This window comes from Oncorhynchus keta, chromosome 6 (genome assembly GCF_023373465.1).
Source record: "Oncorhynchus keta strain PuntledgeMale-10-30-2019 chromosome 6, Oket_V2, whole genome shotgun sequence".
In the NCBI taxonomy this organism is placed as follows: Eukaryota; Metazoa; Chordata; class Actinopteri; order Salmoniformes; family Salmonidae; genus Oncorhynchus; species Oncorhynchus keta.
The window spans coordinates 36,438,662-36,463,686 of NC_068426.1; the positions used below are offsets into that span (position 1 = coordinate 36,438,662).

Below are 25,025 nucleotides of genomic sequence, written 5' to 3' on the forward strand. Positions count from 1 at the left end.
ACCACAAATCAATAGCAGACGAGGACACAGAGATTCAAATGGAATCTAATGGGCTGTTTTGGAAGACAACCTCAAACATTTGTTTATGCCCCAACTAATCAACTAGCTGCGCCAACAAATAAATGTATGGTGTATCTTGACTTTTAAGGTTCTCAGACTGAGGGCTTTGAAAATCTCGGCTGTAGAATCTAGAATCTATACAGTTAAGGCGAATTCGTTGTTACAATAATTTACATTACACATATAAACTTTGCCTTTGAACAAAGCTCATGAGGCAACATGGAAGCAACCCATGCGCAATGCGTAATAATTCAGCAGTTTAAGGTTTCGCTATTGCATCTCCATACTAACATTATATAGATGGGTTTTAAAAATCGCCGTCCATGATGCTGAAATGCTCAGCCTCAACACATGTACAGCGCGCGCACACACACACACACACACACACACAAAAGCCCAAACCCCAAAACCTAAGCCTAACCCTTAACCTAACCTTAAACGTAACCCTAACCCCTAAACCTAACCCGTATTCTAACCCTAATTAAGGGCTTGTAAGTAAGTATTTCGCGGTATGGTTGTTGTTGTACCTGTTGTATTCGACGCATGTGACAAATACAATTTGATTTGATTTAATTGTAACCCTAAACTTAACCCCCAAACCAAAAAATATAAATTTTCTTTGTGGGAACCGGAAAAAATGTTTAATTTCTTGATTTACTATCTTTGTGAGGACTTCTGGACCCCACAAGGATAGTAAAACAAAAAACTCAGTTAAAAAAAAATGAGAGTAGCCTATAAATGAGAAAGTCTAGGCTACTACTTTACTGCACACACATGAACCTATTAAGAAATGCTATGAACGCATCCTTCCTTCCTTTCTCCCTTCCCACCCCATCCGTTGTTAAAATGATCTGACATGACTGAAACAGGGGAAATCAGTCGAAACTTTGATTTAGCATACACATATCCAATCATGTAGGATTTGAATCCAACATTTATCGATTGAATTTCCTATTGTAATTACATTATTTCCCTAGATCTCGTATCGTCGACTCGCTAGACAGATCAAATTCTTAGCCTTTCTATTCCAAATTCCTGGAATTCGGCCTAAATCCATCTGCTCAAAAATGCCCACCTCCTCTCCCGCGGTACACAGTGCGCATGCCCAGGATCTCATGAGCGATATTGTTGTGCTGTGTTGGATAGCAACCGTTTCACAGTATTTAAGTAAACTAGTACTTTATTGTGTCGTTTAAGAATATCAGTTAACATGGCAGATCCAAGAATACGACAGATTAAAATCAAGACTGGCGTTGTTAAGCGGTAAGTGCAGTTTTTTAACTAATACAATCTTAAAAGATAGCATGCTAGCTAGTTAGCTTGCTAACTGACTAACATGCTACACCCACTAGGCCGTGGATACCTACGGATCGAGACAGAAGTCAGGCTGGGCGTCGAGAACACTTCGCCGGTATAGATTTAACTATACACCGGTACTTTAGGGAGGTGCATGCATTGTCAATCAAAATAAGGCAGTAGCAAGGACATAGGAACCTGTACTCCATAACATATTTAAATATACATTGTATGTTGTTGAATTACATTTTCGCCTTTTTATACAATGTTTTAACCATTTATAGTAAGTGCGTGTGTCACGTTAGCAAGTCATCCCGGTTGTGTTGCCTATCACGGTAAAGTAAAGCGGCTAGCATACAAGCTAGCATGCAACGTACGTTTGCATTCTCTTCTCGACAATTTATTAAGGATGCAAATCTGATGTTATGACAACCCCTCGTGTACTGTTGGCCTACTTTTTCAAATTGTTTTAATGTATCTTATTATTTTCTATATACATCTTGCTCAGGCCTTTTTGTTGCGAATAAAAATAAAAAAAATCAACTTTGGCATTCTCTTGGCTGGTGCGCAATAAGCAGTTTTCTCTTGTCGTCTCTGTCTGAGTTGCGAGCGATGCACTCATCAGAACTAATAGACCAGGCATTGCTAGCTAAGTTTTCAAGTGAATGTAGGCTAAAGGCCTGTTTATGGTCAGTGACTGTGCAATTGTAAACATAAGCCTCAATGCAGGCATTTGATGCACTGCAGCTGATTTTCTCTGCAAGCTCATTCTCATCTCAGCCAGGTTATTTTTTTGTTGACAAGGCAATCAGTTTGAGCTTAGAGTTGCACAATTAGGCCCTTGCTGCAAGTGACTGATGTTTTCCCTGACAGGGCATTCCGTTGCTACAGTCCAACATCTGACCACAATCTGTTATTTATTTCGGAAGGACAGAACAAGAATGTCATATTTTAATACATGTTCTCCTGAAAGCTGTTCAAGAGCTTCTATTCATCGAGAGATTCCATCACAACACTGGACATCATCCATATATACATCCATAAATAGAATAGTCGGCCTAAGCATGGCAAGGATTTTTTTTTTTGTTTGCTCTCTCCCTCTCTCATCACCTCCAGGTTCGCTCCCTCCGTGGCCCTTTGTGTAAATGTGCTATCGATTGTGTTTTGATTAGGGTCACATTACTAACGGGCTCCCTGATGATTGTGGGTAATGGCGCTGGCGGCTGAGACTTCTCCCTCACAGACAGGGTGTCTGATGCAGTGGGGAAACTGCAGGCCCCGCCGGTGTAAATGAGAGTTGGTGCTTTATCAAGTTGGTTCAAACGCATCTCCATTCTAGAATGGCTTCATTTCCTTTCTAAAACGTCTCTATTCTCATTCCTTCCCATGCGGCCCCATTCGGAATAGGTTGACTTCATCATCGGTTGTCCTAGGAATGGTATATTTCACTGAGGCAAATTAAGTAAGGAGAGATCCATTACCCATTCAGCAGCTGGGGCCTGTAGCATGACCTTGGCATTGGAACCTGCAGCCTCTGTTCAAGGTCAGATGGAACAGACTGCCTTTTCTCTCTTTTTGTCTTTTTCTCGTGTAATTCTGTACCCTACTATGTCCTTCTGTCTGTCTTTCCCTCTGTCTCTCATGTCCCCCTCCCTCTCTCTTTCTCCCCCTCTCTCATTCCTTATGTGTTATTAGCAGCTCCCTGTCCGCTCTCTCCCAGTAAGGCCTGTTCCATTGGCTTTGTGGCGTTGTACATTCCAGTCAGTGCCTCCTCTCTGCCCTAGCGAGGCGGATGCCCTTAATAAAATGACAACAGTAATTTGGCTTTGTCATTCGGGCCTTGGCATAGGGCTAGGCCGGTGCTCAAAAATGCAGTGCTGCCGGAGGAGGAGGAGGAGGAGGCGGCCGAATGTGTGTCGGATCTCTAATTCCCTTTTTTTCCTTATTTTCCAGAGAGATGCCTTTTCCATTAAGTCCTGGGTGGCAGGTCTATTTAAAACCAGCCACGACGACCCCACCCCTCATTCACACACACACGCACGCACACACACACACACACACAGCCAGTGTTTCCAAGACCCTGCCGGAGAAAAATAAGAAATGAACATCGGGACTGGATGAGAGGAAGAGGAGGATTGACGGGGTGGGGGTGGACATTTAGTTATTAGACTGTCCTTCAGTTTTATTCAAATAATTTCAATCCCCCTTTCTTTTCCTTCCTCTCTTCCCCTCTCTCTTGTTGCTGCCTTCTCTCCCTCCAAATAACCCCAGAGGTGACGTCCTTACTGTGTAAAGCCTGAGAGAGAGGAGAGTAAAAGAGGAGAGGAGGAGTGCTCCTCTGCTGTTCCTTGTTGCATATGCCGCCCGTTTAAACAGCGTCTTGATGGAAACGTATTAAAATGAGCGGTAATTGACATAAAATATGACAGAGTGCCGTTGGCTTCCTCGGCTAAGCAAGGCGCCACGGCAACACTGAGGGAGAGGGTGTTTCTGGGTAATGTGCCTGATTAATGAAGGATCACTCACACACACGAACCAACGCACACAGCTGATTTTATGAAAAATGAATTCCGCGTCGTCATCCCGACAAGCAAAGCTGCAGCCGGAAAAAGACTATTAGTCAGGAATCATTATCAATAGTGATATTTTCAAACTCCATTATGCCAATCAGGATCTGAATTTATTTAATAGATTTAGTTCCATTTGGCCCGTAATTGATAAATAATCAAAATGTATCAATGTACTCAAACCCATTTTCACTAACAATCAAGGAAAAGTGGTCCATTTACCACATGACTTGGTCTAAATTAGGGACTAAATTGATGATCAATTAATCGTAGAAAGGGCCAGTAGAGTGTGTGTCCTGCCAGAAGTGGCAGTTAAACGGAGAGCGTGGTGATCAGGCAGAGGAGGAAGGCAAGGCGCTGTACTGTAGTAGATCCACAGATAACCAACACACAGACGACATTGTTACATTATACCCATGCTGTACACATCTGGGAACAATGGGGACAAAATGGTCAGGACTATTTTTGTTGTTTGTTTGACCATTACTTTACCTGGTGGTAAGTTGAATGAGAACTCCTCCTCATTCCTCTTTGACATCTTGGGGCCTGAATTTGTACAGCTTTGGGTTTTAGGTGTTTGTGGTTTTTTTCTGTGTTGTTTTTAACATCATGGAGTGACTGTTGTTCACCCACACCAGACCGATCAGGACACACAGGTTGAAATATCAAAACGAACTCTGAACCAACTATATTAATTTGCGGACAGGTCGAAAAGCATTAAACATGTATGGAAATGTATCTAGCTAGCTTGCTGTTGCTAGTTAATTTTCCCTGGGATATAAACATTGGGTTGTTATTTTACCAGAAATGCACAAGGTCCTCTACTCCGACAATTAATCCACAGATAAAATGATAAACCGGGTTGGTTTGTAGTAATCTCTCCTTCAGGTTTCTTCTTCTTCTTTGGACTTTATATGGCGGTTGGCAACCAACTTTGAGGTGCATTACAACCACCAACTGGACTGGAGTGTGGACTTCAGTTCATCTTTCAATCACCCACGTGGGTATATGCCCCTAAAATCCATTGAGGAGATGGGAGAAGCGGGACTTGTAGCGAGTCAAGCATCACAAATAGAACCAAGTTCTATTTTATCGCCTGACTACGCGGACGCTCGTTGACGAGCTCGAGCCTTGTGGTCAGAATGTTATTGAGCCTTTCTCCATTGCCAAGATAATCCATCCACCTGACAGGGGTGGCATATGAAGAAGCTGATTAAACATCATGATCATTACACAGGTGCACCTTGTGATGGGGACAATAGAAGGCTACTATAAAATGTTGTTTTAGAGGATTTGGCAGTACGTCCAACCGGCCTCACAATCGCAGACCATGTGTTACCATCATCTGAGACCAGCCACCCGCCACCCAGACAGCTGATGAACCCGAGGAGTATTTCTGTCTGTAATAAAGCCCTTTTGTGTGGGCGGGGGGACTCATTCTGATTGGCTGGGCCTGGCTCACCAGTGTGTTGATTTGTTTTTGTATGTTTGTAACTACGCTGTGCTGTGTCTTGTCTGTTATTGTCTTCCCAGGCTGGTGAAGGAGAAGGTCATGTACGTCAAGGAGACCAGGCAGCAGGAGGAGAAGATTGAACGACTGAAAACAGAGGCCTGCGACGAAGAGGCCGACTCAGAGGCCAAGTATGTCATCAAGAAACAGGTCGGTGACAACTCAGCAGAATAAGTAGCCTACATGAAGTTGTAAAAACATGCTTTACATATACAAAACTTTACATGAAGTTGTAAAAACATGTTTTACATATACAAACACTTTACATTAAGTTGTAAAAACATATTTTACATATACAAACACTTTACATTAGGTTGTAAAAACATGCTTTACATATACAAACACTTTACATTAAGTTGTAAAAACATGTTTTACATATACAAACACTTTACATTAAGTTGTAAAAACATATTTTACATATACAAACACTTTACATTAGGTTGTAAAAACATGCTTTACATATACAAACACTTTACATTAAGTTGTAAAAACATGTTTTACATATACAAACACTTTACATTAAGTTGTAAAAACATGCTTTACATATACAAACACTTTACATTAAGTTGTAAAAACATGCTTTACATATACAAACACTTTACATTAAGTTGCTTTTAAAGCTGTGTAGTTATACTATATATATGTCATACTATTGTAACTACGTTGTATTAAGTTCATTATGATTTAGCAACTGATTTGTGATTGCATATTCATGGATTTGGAGCCATTTTTGTTATTACACAAGATAATACAGTGATGCTACCCACTTGGTTACTACACAGGAAAGAGTCGGCCTGATCAAATAATCTTGTCCTCCGATGAGGTGCGTGCTTTTGGTACCGTTTTATTTTGCATTCTAAATTACCTGTTGTTTTTTTCCTCAACTTTTTCTTTGTCACCTTCGTGGCTAAATGTGTAGAAGCGTTCTAATGTGTTTTAACACGCCTATTGTAAAAGAGAAGTACAGTAGAGAACGGATGATGCCAGTAGCCCTACATTCACTGTAATGAGGTCAGCGTAGTATCATTATGAATAATTAGGCTTGGGGGGGGTTTAGTGATTTAGTCATTAAACCATTTCTGATTTAATGACGTTATGTAACTTTGGAGGAGTTTGATAATTACTGCCACATGCTGGTAATTTACAGCCGCTAGGAGATCGCTGGCCCATATCCTCGTCTGCTCCCTCCCTCTTCCTCGCTCCCTCCTATATTTTCCCTGCTTAGAGTAGAATGAGTGAGGGATGAGAGGCTGTTAGAAGATAAAGACCCAGGGTGACCTCTGTCCCCTGTGTGCCCTACCTCATAACCTTTGTTTTCATCTCAGCTATTCTAGGGACTTTACACCTTTTGTGGAGAGGATCATCTGCAACAATTTCATGCCCAATGGACAACTGGTTCTACTCTTTCTGTGGCTCAGTTGGTAGAGCATGGCGCTTGTAACGCCAGGGTAGTGGGTTCGATTCCCGGGACCACCCATACGTAGAATGTATGCACACATGACTGTAAGTCGCTTTGGATAAAAGCGTCAGCTAAATGGCATATATTATTATTACTCTTGCAGTATGCACATTAGATAGCTCGTGTACATCTGAAATCAGAGTAAAATAAACGCAGCTTTTTCAGGCGTCTTGTGTTTTTTTTCCCCCGCTGCAGAATTACAAGTTCTCTGGTTCGACCCATTGTTAGGTTTGTTCATTTAGTGTGGATCGGTGAGGGAGCTTTAGGTCTGGGGGGGGTGTCCCAAATGGCATCCTATTTCTTATATAGTGCACTACTTTTGACCAGAGGCCTGTGGGAATAGGGTATGCAGTGGGGCAAAAAAGTATTGAGTCACCAATCGTGCAAGTTCTCTCACTTAAAAAGATGAGAGGCCTATAATTTTCATCATAGGTACACTTCATCTATGACAGACAAAATTAGGGAGAAAATCACATTGTAGGATTTTTTTATGAATTTATTTGCAAATTATGGTGGAAAATAAGTATTTGGTCACCTACAAACAAGCAAGATTTCTGGCTCTCACAGACCTGTAACTTCTTCTTTAAGAGGCTCCTCTGTCCTCCACTCGTTACCTGTATTAATGGCACGTGTTGGCACCTGAACTTGTTATCAGTATAAAAGACACCTGTCCACAACCTCACAGTCACACTCCAAACTCCACTATGGCCAAGACCAAAGAGCTGTCAAAGGACACCAGAAACAAAATTGTAGACCTGCACCAGGCTGGGAAGACTGAATCTGCAATAGGTAATCAGCTTGGTTTGAAGAAATCAACTGTGGGAGCAATGATTTGGAAATGGAAGACATACAAGACCACTGATAATCTTCCTCGATCTGGGGCTCCACGCAAGATCTCACCTCATGGGGTAAAAATGATCACAAGAACGGTGGGCAAAAATCCCAGAACCACACGGGGGGACCTAGTGAATGACCTGCAGAGAGCCGGGACCAAAGTAACAAAGCCTACCATCAGTAACACACTACGTCGCCAGGGACTCAAATCCTGCAGTGCCAGACGTGTCCCCCTGCTTAAGCCAGTACATGTCAGGCCTGTCTGAGGTTTGCTAGAGAGCATTTGGATGATCCAGAAGAAGATTGGGAGAATGTCATATGGTCAGATGAAACCAAAATATAACTTTTTGGTAAAAACTCAACTTGTCGTGTTTGGAGGACAAAGAATGCTGTTGCATCCAAATGCTGTTGCAATGCTGTAGCATGGGGGTGGAAACATCATGCTTTGGGGCTGTTTTTCTGCAAAGGGACCAGGACGACTGATCCGTGTAAGGAAAGAATGAATGGGGCCATGTATCGTGAGATTTTGAGTGAAAACCTCCTTCCATCAGCAAGGGCATTGAAGATAAAACGTGGCTGGGTCTTTCAGCATGACAATGATCCCAAACACACCGCCCGGACAACGAAGGAGTGGCTTCGTAAGAAGCATTTCAAGGTCCTGGAGTGGCCTAGCCAGTCTCCAGATCTCAACCCCATAGATAGTCTTTGGAGGGAGTTGAAAGTCCGTGTTGCCCAGCAACAGCTCAAAAACATCACTGCTCTAGAGGAGATCTGCATGGAGGAATGGGTCAAAATACCAGCAACAGTGTGTGAAAACCTTGTGAAGACTTACAGAAAACGATTGACCTCTGTCATTGCCAACAAAGGGTATATAACAAAGTATTGAGATAAACTTTTGTTATTGACCAAATACTTATTTTCCACCATAATTTGCAAATAAATTAATTTAAAATCCTACCATGTGATTTTCTGGATTTTTTTTCTCATTTTGTCTGTCATAGTTGAAGTGTACCTATGATGAAAATTACAGGCCTCATCTTTTTAAGTGGGAGAACTTGCACAACTGGTGGCTGACTAAATACTTTTTTGCCCCACTGTGTGTGTGTGTGTATATATATATATTATATAATATATATATTACGTAATGTAATAATGTATTATAATGTATTATGTAATATATATATTACACACACACCAGGTGTAGGTTAGTGGTGGGACTGGGAGAGCAGTCGGATGGTCAGGTTGAAGGGCAGGATGGATGGACGGATTAGAGGTTTTCATTGTAATAGAATCAATAGGCTTCTAAGTGTAGTCTTTATCCTGCTGCTGCTGATGGGATCATTCCACTGCACTGGTACTGGGTGCTGGTACCACTCTCCCACCTCACTGTGTGTGTCACAGCCTGTGTGTCTCTCCACATCACCACTGGAGTTTCTTAGAAGTGTGTCTGACTCCTCTGTGCTTTTTAGGATGCCAGTCAGGGGAATTCCCCATTCGCTTTGCCTGTTGAGAGACTCAGTTCTGCCTGAACCTCGGGCTCTAACTCCGCTTCCCCACAGGCGTAGCAATACCTCTCCATGCCTGATCACCGTAGTGCTACCTACCCTGGGCGTAGTAATACCTCTCCATGCCTGATCACCGTAGTGCTACCTGCACTGGGCGTAGTAATACCTCTCCATGCCTGATCACCGTGCTGCTACCTCTCTGCTTTACTCTTCTCCACTCACCCAGGTGTGCCGGAGGCAGAGCGAGGCGAGGACCCCTGCTGCTGCCCAACTCCCTGCCCGATCAATAACTCAATAAAAAATGTCACACAGGCAGAGAGCTTGTTGTGGGACGTTAACCTTAACACAGCGTATGTGGGATACTAAACCAAGACATTGCCTATTGCCAGGAACGACACAGTGGTGCTACTGAAGCTGTACCGGGTTGTTTCTAAACCTTTTAATACAGTACGTTCTAAAGCAGTGTTTCTAAACCTTTTAATACATTACGTTCTAAAGCAGTGTTTCTAAACCTTTTAATACAGTACGTTCTAAAGCAGTGTTTCTAAACCTTTTAATACAGTACGTTCTAAAGCAGTGTTTCTAAACCTTTTAATACAGTACGTTCTAAAGCAGTGTTTCTAAACCTTTTAATACATTACGTTCTAAAGCAGTGTTTCTAAACCTTTTAATACAGTACGTTCTAAAGCAGTGTTTCTAAACCTTTTAATACAGTACGTTCTAAAGCAGTGTTTCTAAACCTTTTAATACAGTACGTTCTAAAGCAGTGTTACGTTCTAAAGCAGTGTTTCTAAACCTTTTAATACAGTACGTTCTAAAGCAGTGTTTCTAAACCTTTTAATACAGTACGTTCTAAAGCAGTGTTTCTAAACCTAAAGTTCAGTGTTTCTAAACCTTTTAATACATTACGTTCTAAAGCAGTGTTTCTAAACCTTTTAATACATTACGTTCTAAAGCAGTGTTTCTAAACCTTTTAATACAGTACGTTCTAAAGCAGTGTTTCTAAACCTTTTAATACATTACGTTCTAAAGCAGTGTTTCTAAACCTTTTAATACATTACGTTCTAAAGCAGTGTTTCTAAACCTTTTAATACAGTACGTTCTAAAGCAGTGTTTCTAAACCTTTTAATACATTACGTTCTAAAGCAGTGTTTCTAAACCTTTTAATACAGTACGTTCTAAAGCAGTGTTTCTAAACCTTTTAATACAGTACGTTCTAAAGCAGTGTTTCTAAACCTTTTAATACATTACGTTCTAAAGCAGTGTTTCTGAAACCTTTTAATACAGTACGTTCTAAAGCAGTGTTTCTGAAACCTTTTAATACAGTACGTTCTAAAGCAGTGTTTCTGAAACCTTTTAATACAGTACGTTCTAAAGCAGTGTTTCTAAACCTTTTAATACATTACGTTCTAAAGCAGTGTTTCTAAACCTTTTTTGTACTATGGTTCTTCTGCTTGGAGGAGCCCTCGAAGAAAATCGAACACACACAACTGATATGCTTGTAAATGGTGTAGATGATGGTGCTGATGAGTAGTATGTGTTGTGCTGTCTCTGGGTTCCAGTTGGAGGTGCTACAGGAGTCCAAGATGATGATTCCAGACTGTCACAGGCGTCTGACCATAGCACACGCAGACCTGTCCCAGATACTAGTAAGAACAGCTGTTTTCTTTCAGGGGGAAAAAAAAGAAGAAAAAAAATCACATGGGAGCAATCCTAGGGCAACAGTGGCCAAGATGGACTCTGTTGGGAAGGAAGAAACGTTAAGAGGAACCGGACTCTGGGGGTGGAGCCAATCCTCCTTGGTCTTGGTTGCTACAGGTTTATCCGGGTGTTAGTAGTTTGGGCTTCCGTGTCGGGAGTGTGTGATTTTCAGTGGCACTCTCATCATGCAGGTGCGTGTGACTGTCTGTAGTGTTGTATATACTGACAGATCTAAGAAGCCAGAGAAAGGAACATGCACCCTTCTTCCACACACATGCATGTCTCAGGGTCCTCACAATTAGCAGAGAGCAGGAGTCAGGCAGCCGTGGCCTCGGTGAGACACACGTGCAGAAAGAGGCGGAAGGGAGAGAGGAAATCACAGATGACTCCTCTGAGGGAGGGTGGGGAGACGTGACAGCGAGTTGTCCCTCTCCACCTCACACCAAAATCCCCTCTCACCCACCTCAACCCCTTCCCGCACGCACGCACACACACTCATTACAGTTCATTAGCAGTTCTGTCACTGCGGTGGGCCACCATAGGAACCCAGCAGCACTCGATTAGCACAGATGTGACCCACACACTCTCTCACACATCCACACACACACACTCTCTCACATATCCACCCACACACACAGACACACACTCTTCTGCACTGACTAGAAATGTTACACTGTGGAATCAACATATGCAGATTGTTAATGTAACTTTTTTATTTAAATTGACTATGTAAGGGACGTGTTAGAAAAACAGGTTTTGTATGATCATTTGGTGAATAGCCACGTGATTGGACCGCGGACTTTTCATGGCTAGATTAACTATGGGTTGATTGTGGACTGTAAGTTAGATTTGGTGTTATGCTATTTGAAGGGTTAGTAATTTTTTAAAAAGTTGTATGTATGTGATGGGGTTAGTATTGATATCCTGTATATGCTGTGTGTGTTTTCAGGAAACGGAAGAGGACTTGGCTGAAGCAGTGGAGTACAAAGAGGCCAGGACCGTATTGGATTCAGTGAAGCTTGAAGGATGATGCTCTCACTCTCTAACGCGTCACTTAGATGTCCATTCTGTTCGTCTGGGCTTGTTTGGAATCATAGACAAACAGAATCGTTTTTTTCTCGCTCTTTTTTTTTTAAAACTTAAACTTCTTTCTTTTTTTACTTAAACTTCTTTTTTTTTGTGACTTATTTCTACAGTTTGAGAACGTGTCGTCTGATCTGGACATCCTTCTCTGGAGTGCACACTCTTCACACAAGCATCAAATGAACACTTCTTTCTGTTCTTACCACGGTTGATTTGCTTGGCTTCTACCGTACAGCTGCAGATGAAGCCTAATTGTGTTGTTTATCTCGTATTCAAGTTATTGTACTTTAGCGTCTTGCATCAAGTGATTTAGAAGTGTTCCTCAATTTGTTGATTTGAGCACAGATTGTTCTTTATGATAACTGTTACAATATTTAGTATGTATGTATTCTCTCATAACAAGCAAGGTGTCACCCGTGAACATAATTATAGAACCAAAGAACCTAACAAGAGGAGAACTAGCTAAACCGTTATTATATAACATCCATCCTATTGTCTGTGTGGGGTTTGATGGAGAGAGAAATGTAGCACTGTTTTTGACATGGTTAGTGCTATCTGGGAGCCTTGGGCTGTCCCTACCCTAAACCCCAGCCCCATATTATAAACCATGTTCAATTTCATCTTCAATGTTGTAAGGATGGCCCAAGGATCCCAGACAGCAAGGACCGTTTTGGCATGATGCCTGTTTCAGGACACCACTCTCCGCTGGTCAATAACATCCATGCGGCCTAGTGACATCATCAGCACTGTCATCATCAACTGGACATAGCCTGTCACATCCACTGTGTAAGCATGGGGTACACTTGGACACTATTTTCAGCCACTACGATACAGCTACGACCAGAATGTGATTTTCGTAGCAGGTTTTGAGAGCATTTTCGCTATTTATTTTCCTAATCTTCATCAAATGATCTTAAGCTGCTACGTTAATTGTCTTAACCTTCTGTGTAAGATCTAACACGCTACGAAAAAAATCACTTCCGGTCGTAGCTGTCTCGAAGCGGCGTGAAAATAGTGTTTTTTTTTTTTCATATAGGCGTAACTTTGCCGAATGACCAGTAAGCGTAGTTGTTGGGCATCAAATCGCTTATTATTTTGGTCCACAAGTGTAGAATTTTAAAAACTATATTATTCAATATTTTATTTGGGTTAACATATATAGTTTTTATGTTCCACTATGGAATTGTCCAAATGGTTTATTTCTACTGGACCATAAAATGTAGGCCTATCCATAGACCCACCAGATAGAGGAAACACCTATGGATTATATAAATACTATTATCCCAAAGGTAAACTAAACTATGCTTGAAGATGTTCAATGTCGGCTATATGTTTCTATAGCCGACAAAGCATGTATTAGATTGTGCTGATGTTAAGCCTGTTAATAACATTGGATATGAATAATATAATTGATTAAATGTTCAAACAAATCTCATGGCCTATTATTTCTTTACGAATAAGTTCAGACTATTTCGAGGTTAAGGCATCCAAGACACATGAATGCCAGTCTAATAATACAAGACAAAAACCTGACTGGGCAGACATTAAGGGTTGGCTTGATCCTTATTTTACAGATTTCGATAATTATCGGGATCGCCCGGAAGTCTCATTATCGCCCTAATGAGACGCGCGCCTCTCCGTGACATCCAGCCTATCCATCTCGTTAAGGAAATCGCTCTTCAATGCTGATTATTTTATTTGGAACCATAATTATATTTCTTTCGGATGACTCACGGTCTAATCGAGTCCTCGCATAGGGCAGCGGCGCTAATTGAACCATGAGATGCGGTAGCGGGCCGCAGGCGCTACCTGGATATGTGGGCGAAGGACGCGTGTTAGCGTTTTTTTTGTCATGGGTCTTGTTCTGGAGGCAGCTTACAGAGTGGCCATTACCTGGCACAGCCACAAAGTCATAAAAAAGCCTAACCTTTACCCTAACCTGCAAACCGTATATGTCTAACAATATACTCAAAGAAAGAATGTTCTGGAAGGGCCAACAAGGGTTCTATGCTTTGTTCATATATGACACTCTTTGAGGTTTTATATAGAACCGAAATTGGTTCCATATAGAACCCTATATATATGGAACCCAATGGTTCTAATATGGAGCCAATTTTAGTTCAGTGAAGAAGAACCCCCTACAGAAGGGTTCTATATAAAACCTTTAGGGGTGCCATAAATGAAGCAAGCAATATAACCCTTTTTGGTTCTATCCAGAACCTTTTTTTCTAAAAGTGTAACCTTAAATCAAGACCAAAAAGCACATTTTTGTTTTCTTGAATGTAAGGGAAATCGCTCAGTTCTGCCTCCAGGACAAGACTCATAACAATAAACGTCAACCTACTGAAGGATGCGGCAAGGCGACGCACCTGATGGATGGAGCCCTTGCGCGCACCGCGCCTCTCTATTTCCTCGCTCCTCTCTCCTCCCCAGAGCTCAAACACAACAACTTATTACTTCTAATCCCCCGACTGTCACCAAATCACCTGCACGAAACAAGAATATAATTTGTTAAACTGGCATTTCTGCAGATGGAAGATCGATTTTCTCTTTAGAATTCTCTAATTGAGTGAATACAGACGCCTGATGACTTAGATTCACCCCCAGACCTGGGAGAAGAAGAGGAGGAGGAGAAGAAGAAAAAGAGTCAACAAAAATCATCCTCCGTGTTATCTCTCTGCACCGTGGCCCGAGACGACAATGCACGCGGGAGAATGAAGGGCAGGCGGAGACGACGGGCAAAAGGCAACACGCGGTGTCTCTAGCGTGCATCTCCCGATGCGCGAACGAATGCCCAAGGCCCCTGTTGAAAAGAGAGAGGTGCACTGAAAATCTACAGCTCCAATACTGCGTATAGAATTACATTTGTTTTTCTTGTGGTTTTATTAAAAGTCACTCCTCATCTCCAGAGCGCGTGAAAATGTCTACTTTCCACTCAGATGCGCCGCATTAACTTGCAGGTGGCGAATTTGTTTGTTTGTCTATTTTTATTTCTGTGCTGGATAAGATTGATGTTGTTATGGGGATCTCAGCCAGGAGAGAAGCCACTCTGCTTTGCTCCTCGTTGTTTACCCTAATTACAGCCTTTTCAATTCAGTGAAACGAGGACCTTCATCTGACACACACACACACACACACACACAAACACGTACATATACAAATTATAGGTTACAATTTCAAATTATAGGTTACAATTATTTCGTTGGAGAAATAGGCCTAAAAGTGTTCATAACATCGATGTTCCTAATACGAAAAAATAAACACAGTGATAATAATAATAATAATAATAATAATAGTAACAATTATTATTATTATTTGTATTATATTTACAGCATTTTTTTTCTTGTGTACTATAATGTGCTTTCGATGTTATGATTTCAATGTTTTCAAACAAAGATGTTTCTGTATGAGTAACTCGTGATTTTTTTTCTCTAGAAAATGGCCTAACATGCTAACAATAAACAATAGCATATATAGGCCTATTGGAGAGAAGCTATTCATGTTTGTTCCGTATTTATTATTATTATTAGGCTATTGTTATTGTGATTATAATTAGCATATGGCTATTATTATATTCAGAAAGGGTTAGGCCTATGGTGTTACAGTGTAGGTTACTTGCAACATTCCACGGGTGTAAACCCACTGAAAAGAGGACCTTTTGTTGCGCCAGGAAATTGTTACATTTCTGCCCAACAAATGTTTTTGATAAAATGCTTGGTTTTACTCCACGTTTCGCAAATAATGCTTGAAATCCCTGTGCTTAGTTCTGGGGGCAGGTATTGGCTTACAGAGATTCAATCTATAGGTATTGTACGAGGTAAACTAGCTGAATAAATTGTATTAGAGGGAGCCAATGTGTTTTCAGCCTAGCTAGTGTCTTTCTTTGTCCCTGGTCAACAATCTGAAACCTATTTATTAGGGGAAAATAACTTCATCCGCCATGAAAAGTACAACGTTGGCCATTTGCAGCACTGTAAGAAAGGGATTTAATACAGGGTCACTTTCGACACAAAGACACATTTTCATATAGCCTAAATGTGTATTTTGTAGCCTACATGGTATCAATAAAAGTGCAGTTTGATGCTTTCTTGGAGCACCATGCCACTGCGTCTGCCTCTTGGCGTTTTCCCGGGTTAAATATGAGATGGCGCACGGAAATGAGTCATTCACTTTTGTGTACAGCCATAAAAGCCGTGAGCTATCGAAAAGTCGTAAAAATAAGCGCGCAATCAATCACACGCAATGGTGCAGTTCTGACGGAGTGGCGAACACCAAACAAAGTAATGATTTTAAATGATCGTTGTGGTTTCAGCGCACAATCCAAGACTGCCTAAACTGACACAGGTAAACTGTTAACATATTAAATAATAGTATTACGATAATTGATGCTGAATAGGTATACGGCAAATACAATTAATATGCTCTTCGAATAAAAATAGGGAAAAAACAACACAAACCCGGACATCTTGAATAACGCACACATTCTCTGCTCTGGCGCTTTAATCCACATTCTGCGATATTACAGGTATGAAAAAGAAGAACTGACAATTGTTTCCAAATTTAATCCACACTCTTCTCTTTTTTTCTAATTTTCAGGACGAGCGGTAGATAGTTACCCTGCGGTTGCGTGGCGCATAAGGAATTGCTGTGACCCCAGTGTGTCCGAGATTGTCTGGTGCTCCCCGGTCGGTCGTGACACCAGATTGCCACTAGATAAAAGATGAGCCGAGCTAATTCAACCCGGGATGGGCTGGGAGAGGACCCCAAAGTGCCCCAAGTTTACGCTCGGACGCTTCCTTTGTGTTACTTCCAAAAAGGCACCATTCACTATAGAACAAATGAACTAGCTTTCACAAAACGTTCCAGCATCTGTGTGGAGCCTGTTGGAGTCTTTTGTCTCCCTTATATATTTTGAAAACGTGGTGTGTGACAAGAAGCTAGTGCTAATTGGTATAATGGCGGTTTATTTACAGACTGCATTACAGACCTTTTTATACCTGCTTTGTCTGACTGAAATGAATACGCTTAATTTGGGCAGATTAAAAATCAATACCGTGAAAAGTAATTGGCCAACTGCAAAGTGTTTAGAACATGATTTTGTGTTCGTGTGTGTCTGTTCTAGTGCGACAGGTTTGCGACCCACGCCTTCAGCGGAGATCTGCTCTCTCCTCTATCAAAAGGAAACATTCCCAGATCATGTTCAGCCACAGCTCAGTTTCCACTTTCCGCCGAATTATGCACTTAATTTGCTCACATATCATTTACAATAAGTCCCTCCCTGCGTGACAGTCGAGCCTCAACAGTACTAAATCACCTCTAATTTATACTGATTTTACTCTAATAATCGTAATAAAAAGCTTATAGATTTGGCACTAATTACATAAAAGCCTAATGATGTGGAAAATTACTCTGGTTAGAAATATATCGCTATTCTAAACTTTGTTGGCTGACTGAGGAATCAGAGGCATTAGCAGAGGTTCACTTCGTGTCCAATAGGCAGGACTGACTAGGACACATTGGATATAAGAAGTCGAAAATGTCTGGTGAAACTAAAAATATCCACGGCCGTTTACAATAAAATAAAAAAAACGGAGAAAAGGGCCGTGCTATTAAAACTAAAACCGTTGACCCACTTCAACAGACTCACATTACATAAACCTGACCTTAAATTTGGTTATAAGATGTAGTGTAAAATGCACACTCAATGCTTTCATACTCGGGCTATGTGTATGCTTAATCTAATTTGAGGCATTTGTTTGTGTAAGAAATATGTTGTGTCATTCACACGCCAGAAACGATGTTTATGTAGCCACAGAGGCTGTTAAACGCGGCTAAATCGGTCGTTGTTCAAACCTGGCCCATATACTATAGAGGAGGGCAGAAACAACACGCACAATTAAACAAATAGCACACTGATCCAGCTTCTCAATATTAAATCATGTGATTTTATTGGATATAATTTGGAGTTGAAATCAAAGCCAATTACAGAAATTAGGAGAAATGAACTTGTGAATGTTGCTGGATTTGGGAATTGGCGTGGCTGGCTGCTCAGGGTTCTCGAGGTGGCTGACATATCTCGAGCTTCAAATCTGATTGGCTTTCCTTTGAAGAAGCTCATGGGTTCATTCGGTTGTTAGGCGCCTCCCCGTTTCTCTAAAGGACATTATAATGCAAGGAACCTTCTTTTTTAACCACAAACCGAATTTGCTTTCATTTAGGCTATATATATTTTTTAAATAGGTTAAAGTCATAGAGATTTTTTTTGGAATAGCATTTCGCCCTGGAGCGGTGCGCAATGCTATCGCACGCCGACCTCCTGGATGCTCGCCTCGGTGAGTTATCATCGCCAAACTCCGGTCTTCAACTCTACTGTAAGCTGGAGGCACTTCTAATCTAAATCAAGCAGAGAGAATTGACAATTTGTTTCTTATTTTATCTTAATGTCATTTAAGTGAGCTAATTCAATGGAAAAGTAATTATTATTATTATTATATTACTGCGTAATTTGATTTAACCGTTTTCTAAATTATTGACGTGATGGAATGGAATTAAGGAGTAGATTATTCGGTGTATGCTAGTTGTGTGCTTGTTTGGATGGCATTTAGTCTCTGGTTTTATTCATACTACAATGTCCACTTCGATGTTTTCACCGTGTTTTTAGAAACTATCATTTTGTAAAATAACCACATGTTCAACCTACTCTTTGCATGCATTGGCAAACTATAGCCTGTATTCCTCTCTTGCCAGACGTTGACAGATTCGTGAAAGTGTCACTTGCAATAGCTTAACTAAACAATGTATTTCCAGGAAATATCTTATAAATGATATATTTTTTTCCTTTAACACAGGGTAGGCTATTGAATTATGCAAAAAATAATTGTGACATTGCCTTTAAATTCTGACCGGGTGTTGTGTCTATCCAGGGATGAAGGATGCCGCGGCGGAGCTACTGGGTCACAGGGAGGCTCTAAAGTGCAGACTAGGCGGTGGAGTGGGATCTGACCCCGGCCACTCCGGCGAGCTAGCCCCGGGGCCAGACACCGTGGAGGGGGCTACCATGCTCCCTGGAGACGATATCAACAACGGAGGATCCAACCCTTCCGGCATGCAGGTCAACAGTAAAGAGCAACAGGACAAGCAACAGCAGAATAACTCCAGCCAATCCGGAGGAAGTCAGAGTCAGAAACAGAAGCGCCACCGGACCCGGTTCACCCCGGCCCAACTTAACGAACTGGAGCGCAGCTTCGCCAAAACGCACTACCCAGACATCTTCATGAGGGAGGAACTGGCACTACGGATCGGCCTAACGGAATCTCGCGTGCAGGTAACGGAATCTCGCGTGCAGGTTTGTTTGTGATACGGGTTGGGAAATGTGTGTCTCATAGAAAATTATTTAGAAGCAAGAATAATACAGCTGTAAGAGTAGTGTACTAATACTGCATACAAATGTGTAATGAAATGTGTAGGCGTATGTATTAGCCCTTTTAACCAAACAGGAGAACGTAGGCCTACATATGAATAGTCAATGGCTATTATCATTTCGCTTCATGTAGGACCTAAACAATAACACTATTTGATATTTGTAGCTAGGCACAACGGCTAATTGCAAAGTAAACCTACATTATAGTCTAAATTAACATGAGGAAAATATCCAACTCACAGCTGTTCTCACATAAGTGCCACTATAACATAAGTAGCCTGCATCTAAAGCATATACAGTGTAGCCTATAGAAGGAAGTACAATAATATATACATTGATACTGTGTGATAAATATCTCAATTGAAATGTATAATAATCTAAAATATTTGCCCTTTTATTACTATCGAACCAAAACGACAGCGGAAGAATAATTAGCCACGCCTTGTGTTGTTTCATCTTCCTCGAAGCAACCATTTTTTTATTTCCTTGTATCAAAAATAATAATATCATACATCTGATCCACGATTGTATTTTGTGAGTGTTTTGTTTCTGTTCAAAGTATTAGAAAATGCAAAATAGGCTACAAGGTAAAATCCCTCCCTGACAAAACTGCTTTGGGCGCGCGAGCTGTCCATGGTGCTGAAACGAACGCGCCAGGTCGATTCGCGTGAAACCAGATGCACGTGTTTGATTCATACAATACATTTGTCCCAAAAATATGTTATTCAAGACAGAAATGAGAAAACTACGATTTTAAGATATATCATTTTCCAGAAACAAACGGAGGGAAATACAAATAAATATTAAAACAGCTTTTAACTAGCCTATTATCAAAGTTGCATTAATAAATAGATTTGGATATAATTTAAATGTCACGAGGGTACGTAGGCATATTTATAATATCTGTCAATCACAGATTTGTGGGCTACATGTGGAAAAATTAAGGACATCCAATGTAGGCCTAGGTATTTGCCTATAATTCATGAAAATAAATGAAAAATTATTCACGAAAGTAAGATTTGTATATAGGTTATATTTTTGTATAAATATGAGTGTATTTTTTCATGTATGCCCCACTCATTGTATCCAAATAGATATTGCATTTTACATGGCAAAAAGTGACTTAATTTAAGATATTAGGCATGGTAAAAAAAAATGTAGGTCTACTACCTATGGAATAAGCCACTTAAAACTCGGAATTGGCCAGATAAAAACAAGAGGCACTTTATTAGGGAACAAAATTGGTTCTTAAAATCGAATAACGTTTCGTGTCATTTTCCTATTGGAATTTGCATATTCATGCGTTCTCATGCGAGATGAAAAGGAAACGATCTTGCTTTATTATACCCTCACAATTAAACTCAATTAAAATGTAATTACTTTATTTTATTTCCCGTTACATTCCATAGCTCGTCAAAATAGCACACAAGATGAATTCAAGAACAGCGCGACATTGCAGTTGTCTTTGGTCATTGTCTGATGCATTGTCGTTCATTACCAAGTAGCCATTCTCAGGGTGATAGTGCAATAAAACCAAATCCATTACTATCCACCAATTTCAGAATTGTTTATTACAATGGGGGCTTATGAACCAGCAATGAAAAATGCAGACGAGTCGTTCACATGTGAAACAACCGTGATAATCATCATTATTGCACGGATCAATTCGGTTAGGAATAGTTGATTTACATAAAGTAAGAATTAGCGAAACGATGATCCCTTTATAAAGCCCATCACCAATGATAATAATACTTCTGAACCAGCGGGTAAAAATAGATCTGGGATGTTTCGAATGAGGAGGCGTACGCAGCTCGCGCTGTTCTCTTGTGGAATGGGCCTGTCAGAGTTCCACGTCTTAATGGCGGACTCGCTGAAAGTGTACTCTGTCTTTTAAACGGAATGAGAAATAGCATTTTTTTATTTATTTGAAGTGTAATGCATTTGAGGCTGGATTTCACGGCTGGCTACTCTGGGGGAGAGATTGGCCTCTTAATACAACGGCCCAGTTTCTCAACCAAATCTTCACATTAATCATCGTCGATAGCCGGGTTACTATAGTCATATATGAGATCTATATAGGCCTAGAACGTCTCTCCCAAGGATCCGCGGAATAAACACTGGCGATCCATTTATAACGCCTTTATAACGCATTTACTTCCGAAATACTGATATTATTGTTGTTTTGTGTAGGCCAATAGTCAGTGTTTATATCCATGTTATGCATCAAATTTGTAACAGAATATGTGTTGATATATCAAATAAACAGAGCTACTAATCATTAAAATAATAAACTGGTTTCGGATATTTTAAATTCACAACAAAATAATGATCTATAATAATAGTTGCAATAACATATTTTCAGCTGAGATGACCACCTCCCCCATAGGCGTATTAGTTTAGACTTCATGGAAATGAAATTGTGTTTTCTGACGTAGCCATTTTTATTTTATGATAACCTAGAGGTGTTTCGGTTATGCACTAAAGTAGGCACGTAATGACATAGAAGCTATCAAAACCTTCGTTTATGGCATATCATTTAATCAGTTATGTCATGTATAGTGTTATCCAGGGATTTCCCCTGGTAGAAATAAAATGTGTAATGGCAATATCTGAGTTATGTGCTACCTGCTTAAGAACATAAAACGCTTTCCCGTGAGTAAAAGTGAGCATATACAGAAATGTACAGTAGACCTATTCATTGTGTCTCAAACTGATGACACTGTAGCCAGATGCTAACCCATCTCTCTCTCTCTCTCTCTCTCTCTCTACCTCTCTCTCTCTACCTCTCTCTCTACCTCTCTCTCTCTACCTCTCTCTCTCTCTCTCTCTCTCTCTCTCTCTCTCTCTCTCTCTCTCTCTACCTCTCTCTCTACCTCTCTCTCTCTCTCTCTACCTCTCTCTCTCTCTCTACCTCTCTCTCTCTCTCTCTCTCTCTCTCTCTCTCTCTCTCTCCCCCCTCTCTCTCTCCACTCCAGGTTTGGTTCCAGAACCGGCGTGCCAAGTGGAAGAAGCGCAAGAAGACTACCAACGTTTTTCGCAACCCGGGGACGCTGCTGCCCACCCACCACGGCCTGCACAGCCAGTTCAACTCTGCCGCTGCCGCCGCCGCGGCCATGGGCGACAGCCTATGCTCCTTCCACGCCAACGACACACGATGGGCTACGGCAGGGATGCCAGGCGTCTCTCAGCTGCAGCTCCCTCCAGCCCTGGGTCGCCAACACCAGCATGCCATGGCGCAGTCCCTGTCCCAGTGTAGCCTGTCCGGTCCGCCGCCCAACTCCATGGGGCTATCCAACATGTCGTCGAACGGATCCGGGCTCCAGTCTCACCTCTACCAGAACCCGTTCCCTGGGATGGTCCCGGCCTCCTTGTCCGGTCCCACCAACGTGACGGGCTCACCCCAGCTGTGTAGCTCCCCAGAAAATGACGTCTGGAGAGGGACGAGCATCGCCTCCCTGCGGCGCAAAGCGCTGGAGCACACAGTATCCATGAGTTTCACTTAGTAGCAACCACGAATCCAACGGCCACGTTTTACGCGTTTTTGTTTTTACTTCGTCTTCTTCTATGATTTTTTTTGTTTTGTTATTGAACCCATCCAGCCAAATACAGCTGGACAAGGATGTGAACGTCTCCAAGCAACAAAAGCAACAGGAAAACAACAGCCCTATTCCCCAGTTTTGTTGCCAAACTAATACTGAAACCAAACCATTTGAAGGTGGATAAATGGCTAAATGTTTATCTTATTAATTTATGATGTGCATGTATTGATGACAACTTTATTTATTTTACATTTATAAATTCCATATTTATTTATTTACTTATCAACGTATTTATTTATTTATACTTTAAAAATATATATATAACTCTTCGTTTTCGTTTCATTCCTTTTTAACAAAATAGTAGACCATTGATATTTACCACTGGAGTTTCTAACAGTTTCCACGGGCCGATGGTCGAGGGTATAAAAGCTGTAAAAATAAATAAATAAGAAAGCTCATTTTTATTGTCATCTGCTGCACAGCATGCGACCGACCATGATGGGCCACGGGCATGCGCCGTGCACGTGCAGATATCACACTTGGAAGTTTTCTTTTTTGTGTGTGTAAAGCGTCAAAAGATGAATAAAACGGAAAAGAGGGAGACACGTGACCACCTCAAAGGAATCACGCAACATGGAAACAAACTTGACTGCATGTGCTGGCCAAGGCAAATGTACGGCAACACCATAAATAAGACAAGAACATCGACTTGAATATAATCTGTTATATAGGATGTTTTGTGTAGAGGAAGCATTCTTGACTTGTTCCCATTTGGTCAGTTTGTGATATGTTCTAATCTAAATTATTGTATGTGCTTATTATCAAATCTGAATTTCTTAAATGTTTGATCTTATACTGAACAAACCATTTCGTTTCATGGACATGTTTATATCAATTGACTGTAAATGAACAAATAAAAATCATTTTCAATATGTCACATCACGAATCAACCTCCTTTTCTTGAACGTGACGCATGCGTCCAGCCTGTAGAAATCGATCAAATAGTGTGACCTAATGTTTATTTGGACATCCCTGAAATGAATCACGGGGACGTAGGCGCAGTCCCCGGTTTCCGGTGATATACGGTGTAATAAACAGGAAAAACGATGATCAAAACATCAAACTCTATCTAACAACGAGCTGCAATTAAACGATATCCGTCCAATATGTATTGCTACTGATATTTCACCAACGTAGGCTACTTATGGAATTCCACCCCTCAGACTCAAGCAAAGCGAGTGGACAAAAATGTGGCTGTGTTATGGATATGAAAGCTCAAAGCAATGGAGAATTGATATTTTTGTATTTGTAGATGCAAAATCAATTTCTACAACAATAAATACGTGTTTAGTAGCGCACCCCTTTCAAAACAACAAGGTTTTTTTGCAGAACCGAATGACATCCTATCCAACCAAATATGTCACGTACGTGCGACGCAGCCACGAGCCCTCTCGTCTCGCTCCGTTGACGGGTTTGACCTTAGAGTTGATTGATAGCCTACTACAGCGCTGTTAACGTTGATTGTACAGGCTTATATTTTGTTTTGTCATGTCAATGTATATCACGGATTCATTCATCAAGCCCAGACTAGGAGCAATCTCGCCTGCATCAACGCACGTCCATACGGATAATCTCCCCAACAAAACGGCGACAAGCACTAACACGTTGTGTACAGCTGCATCATTTACACCGCCACTAGCAGGACATCAAATAGGGGAGCGAGCTACTCAACTCTACACCTATTTTATCCCCTGTGTTTGTGTGTGTGTCTTTTGGAGCCATTGATCGATGTGACCTTCTGTTCGTATGACAGTATACTGTGTCTATGGTTGGATCTTGGGAGCATGGGACTATCTAGAGAGCAGACATACAGTACAATACCACTGGGCACAGACGTCAGTGTCATTGGATTTAGGTTCAAAGTTGGGTGGGAAAAAAAAGACGAAAATACCTTACATTTATGACTTTTTTCAAATCCAATCAGGTTTCCATTTTGATTCAACGTCATCACGTTGCATTTTTTTGTTGTTTTTGACGTGGAAACAACGTTG

The 25,025-nt window shown here is 41.1% G+C and overlaps 2 protein-coding genes and 1 long non-coding RNA gene across 57 annotated transcripts; 2 read left to right on the top strand and 1 right to left on the bottom strand.

Moving 5' to 3' along the window:
- The first annotated feature begins 1,129 nt into the window (after positions 1-1,129).
- LOC118385462 (tubulin-specific chaperone A-like) lies at positions 1,130-13,445 on the top strand. 3 transcript variants are annotated; one of them, XM_035772606.2, is made up of 4 exons: positions 1,135-1,323; positions 5,457-5,583; positions 10,794-10,880; positions 11,882-13,445. In XM_035772606.2, exons 1-4 carry the CDS (start codon positions 1,271-1,273, stop codon positions 11,960-11,962), a joined length of 348 nt encoding a protein of 115 aa, XP_035628499.1. In that variant the 5' UTR covers positions 1,135-1,270; the 3' UTR covers positions 11,963-13,445. The 3 variants fall into 3 exon arrangements, with proteins under 3 accessions (XP_035628500.1, XP_035628502.1, XP_035628499.1); XM_035772607.2 differs by lacking the exon at positions 10,794-10,880 and having other exon boundaries at positions 1,130-1,323; positions 12,129-13,445; XM_035772609.1 differs by lacking the exon at positions 10,794-10,880 and having other exon boundaries at positions 1,131-1,323.
- Positions 9,520-10,787, bottom strand: LOC127930780 (uncharacterized). 50 transcript variants are annotated; one of them, XR_008139454.1, is made up of 8 exons: positions 10,623-10,787; positions 10,468-10,584; positions 10,278-10,391; positions 10,164-10,239; positions 10,028-10,103; positions 9,896-9,971; positions 9,706-9,857; positions 9,520-9,667 (listed from the first exon to the last, which is right to left on the bottom strand). It is a non-coding gene; the product is annotated as an uncharacterized LOC127930780 (long non-coding RNA). The 50 variants fall into 50 exon arrangements; XR_008139469.1 differs by lacking the exon at positions 10,164-10,239 and adding an exon at positions 10,126-10,163 and having other exon boundaries at positions 10,028-10,065; positions 10,240-10,391; XR_008139452.1 differs by having other exon boundaries at positions 10,164-10,201; positions 10,240-10,391.
- Positions 13,446-18,194: 4,749 nt separating the features above from the next.
- Positions 18,195-23,911, top strand: LOC118385694 (homeobox protein orthopedia B-like). Of its 4 annotated transcripts, none has more exons than XM_052521783.1 (3): positions 18,195-18,347; positions 18,939-19,360; positions 22,411-23,911. In XM_052521783.1, exons 1-3 carry the CDS (start codon positions 18,311-18,313, stop codon positions 22,936-22,938), a joined length of 987 nt encoding a protein of 328 aa, XP_052377743.1. In that variant the 5' UTR covers positions 18,195-18,310; the 3' UTR covers positions 22,939-23,911. The 4 variants fall into 4 exon arrangements, with proteins under 4 accessions (XP_052377743.1, XP_052377744.1, XP_052377741.1 ...); XM_052521784.1 differs by having other exon boundaries at positions 18,939-19,339; XM_052521781.1 differs by having other exon boundaries at positions 18,196-18,386.
- Positions 23,912-25,025: the final 1,114 nt, after the last annotated feature.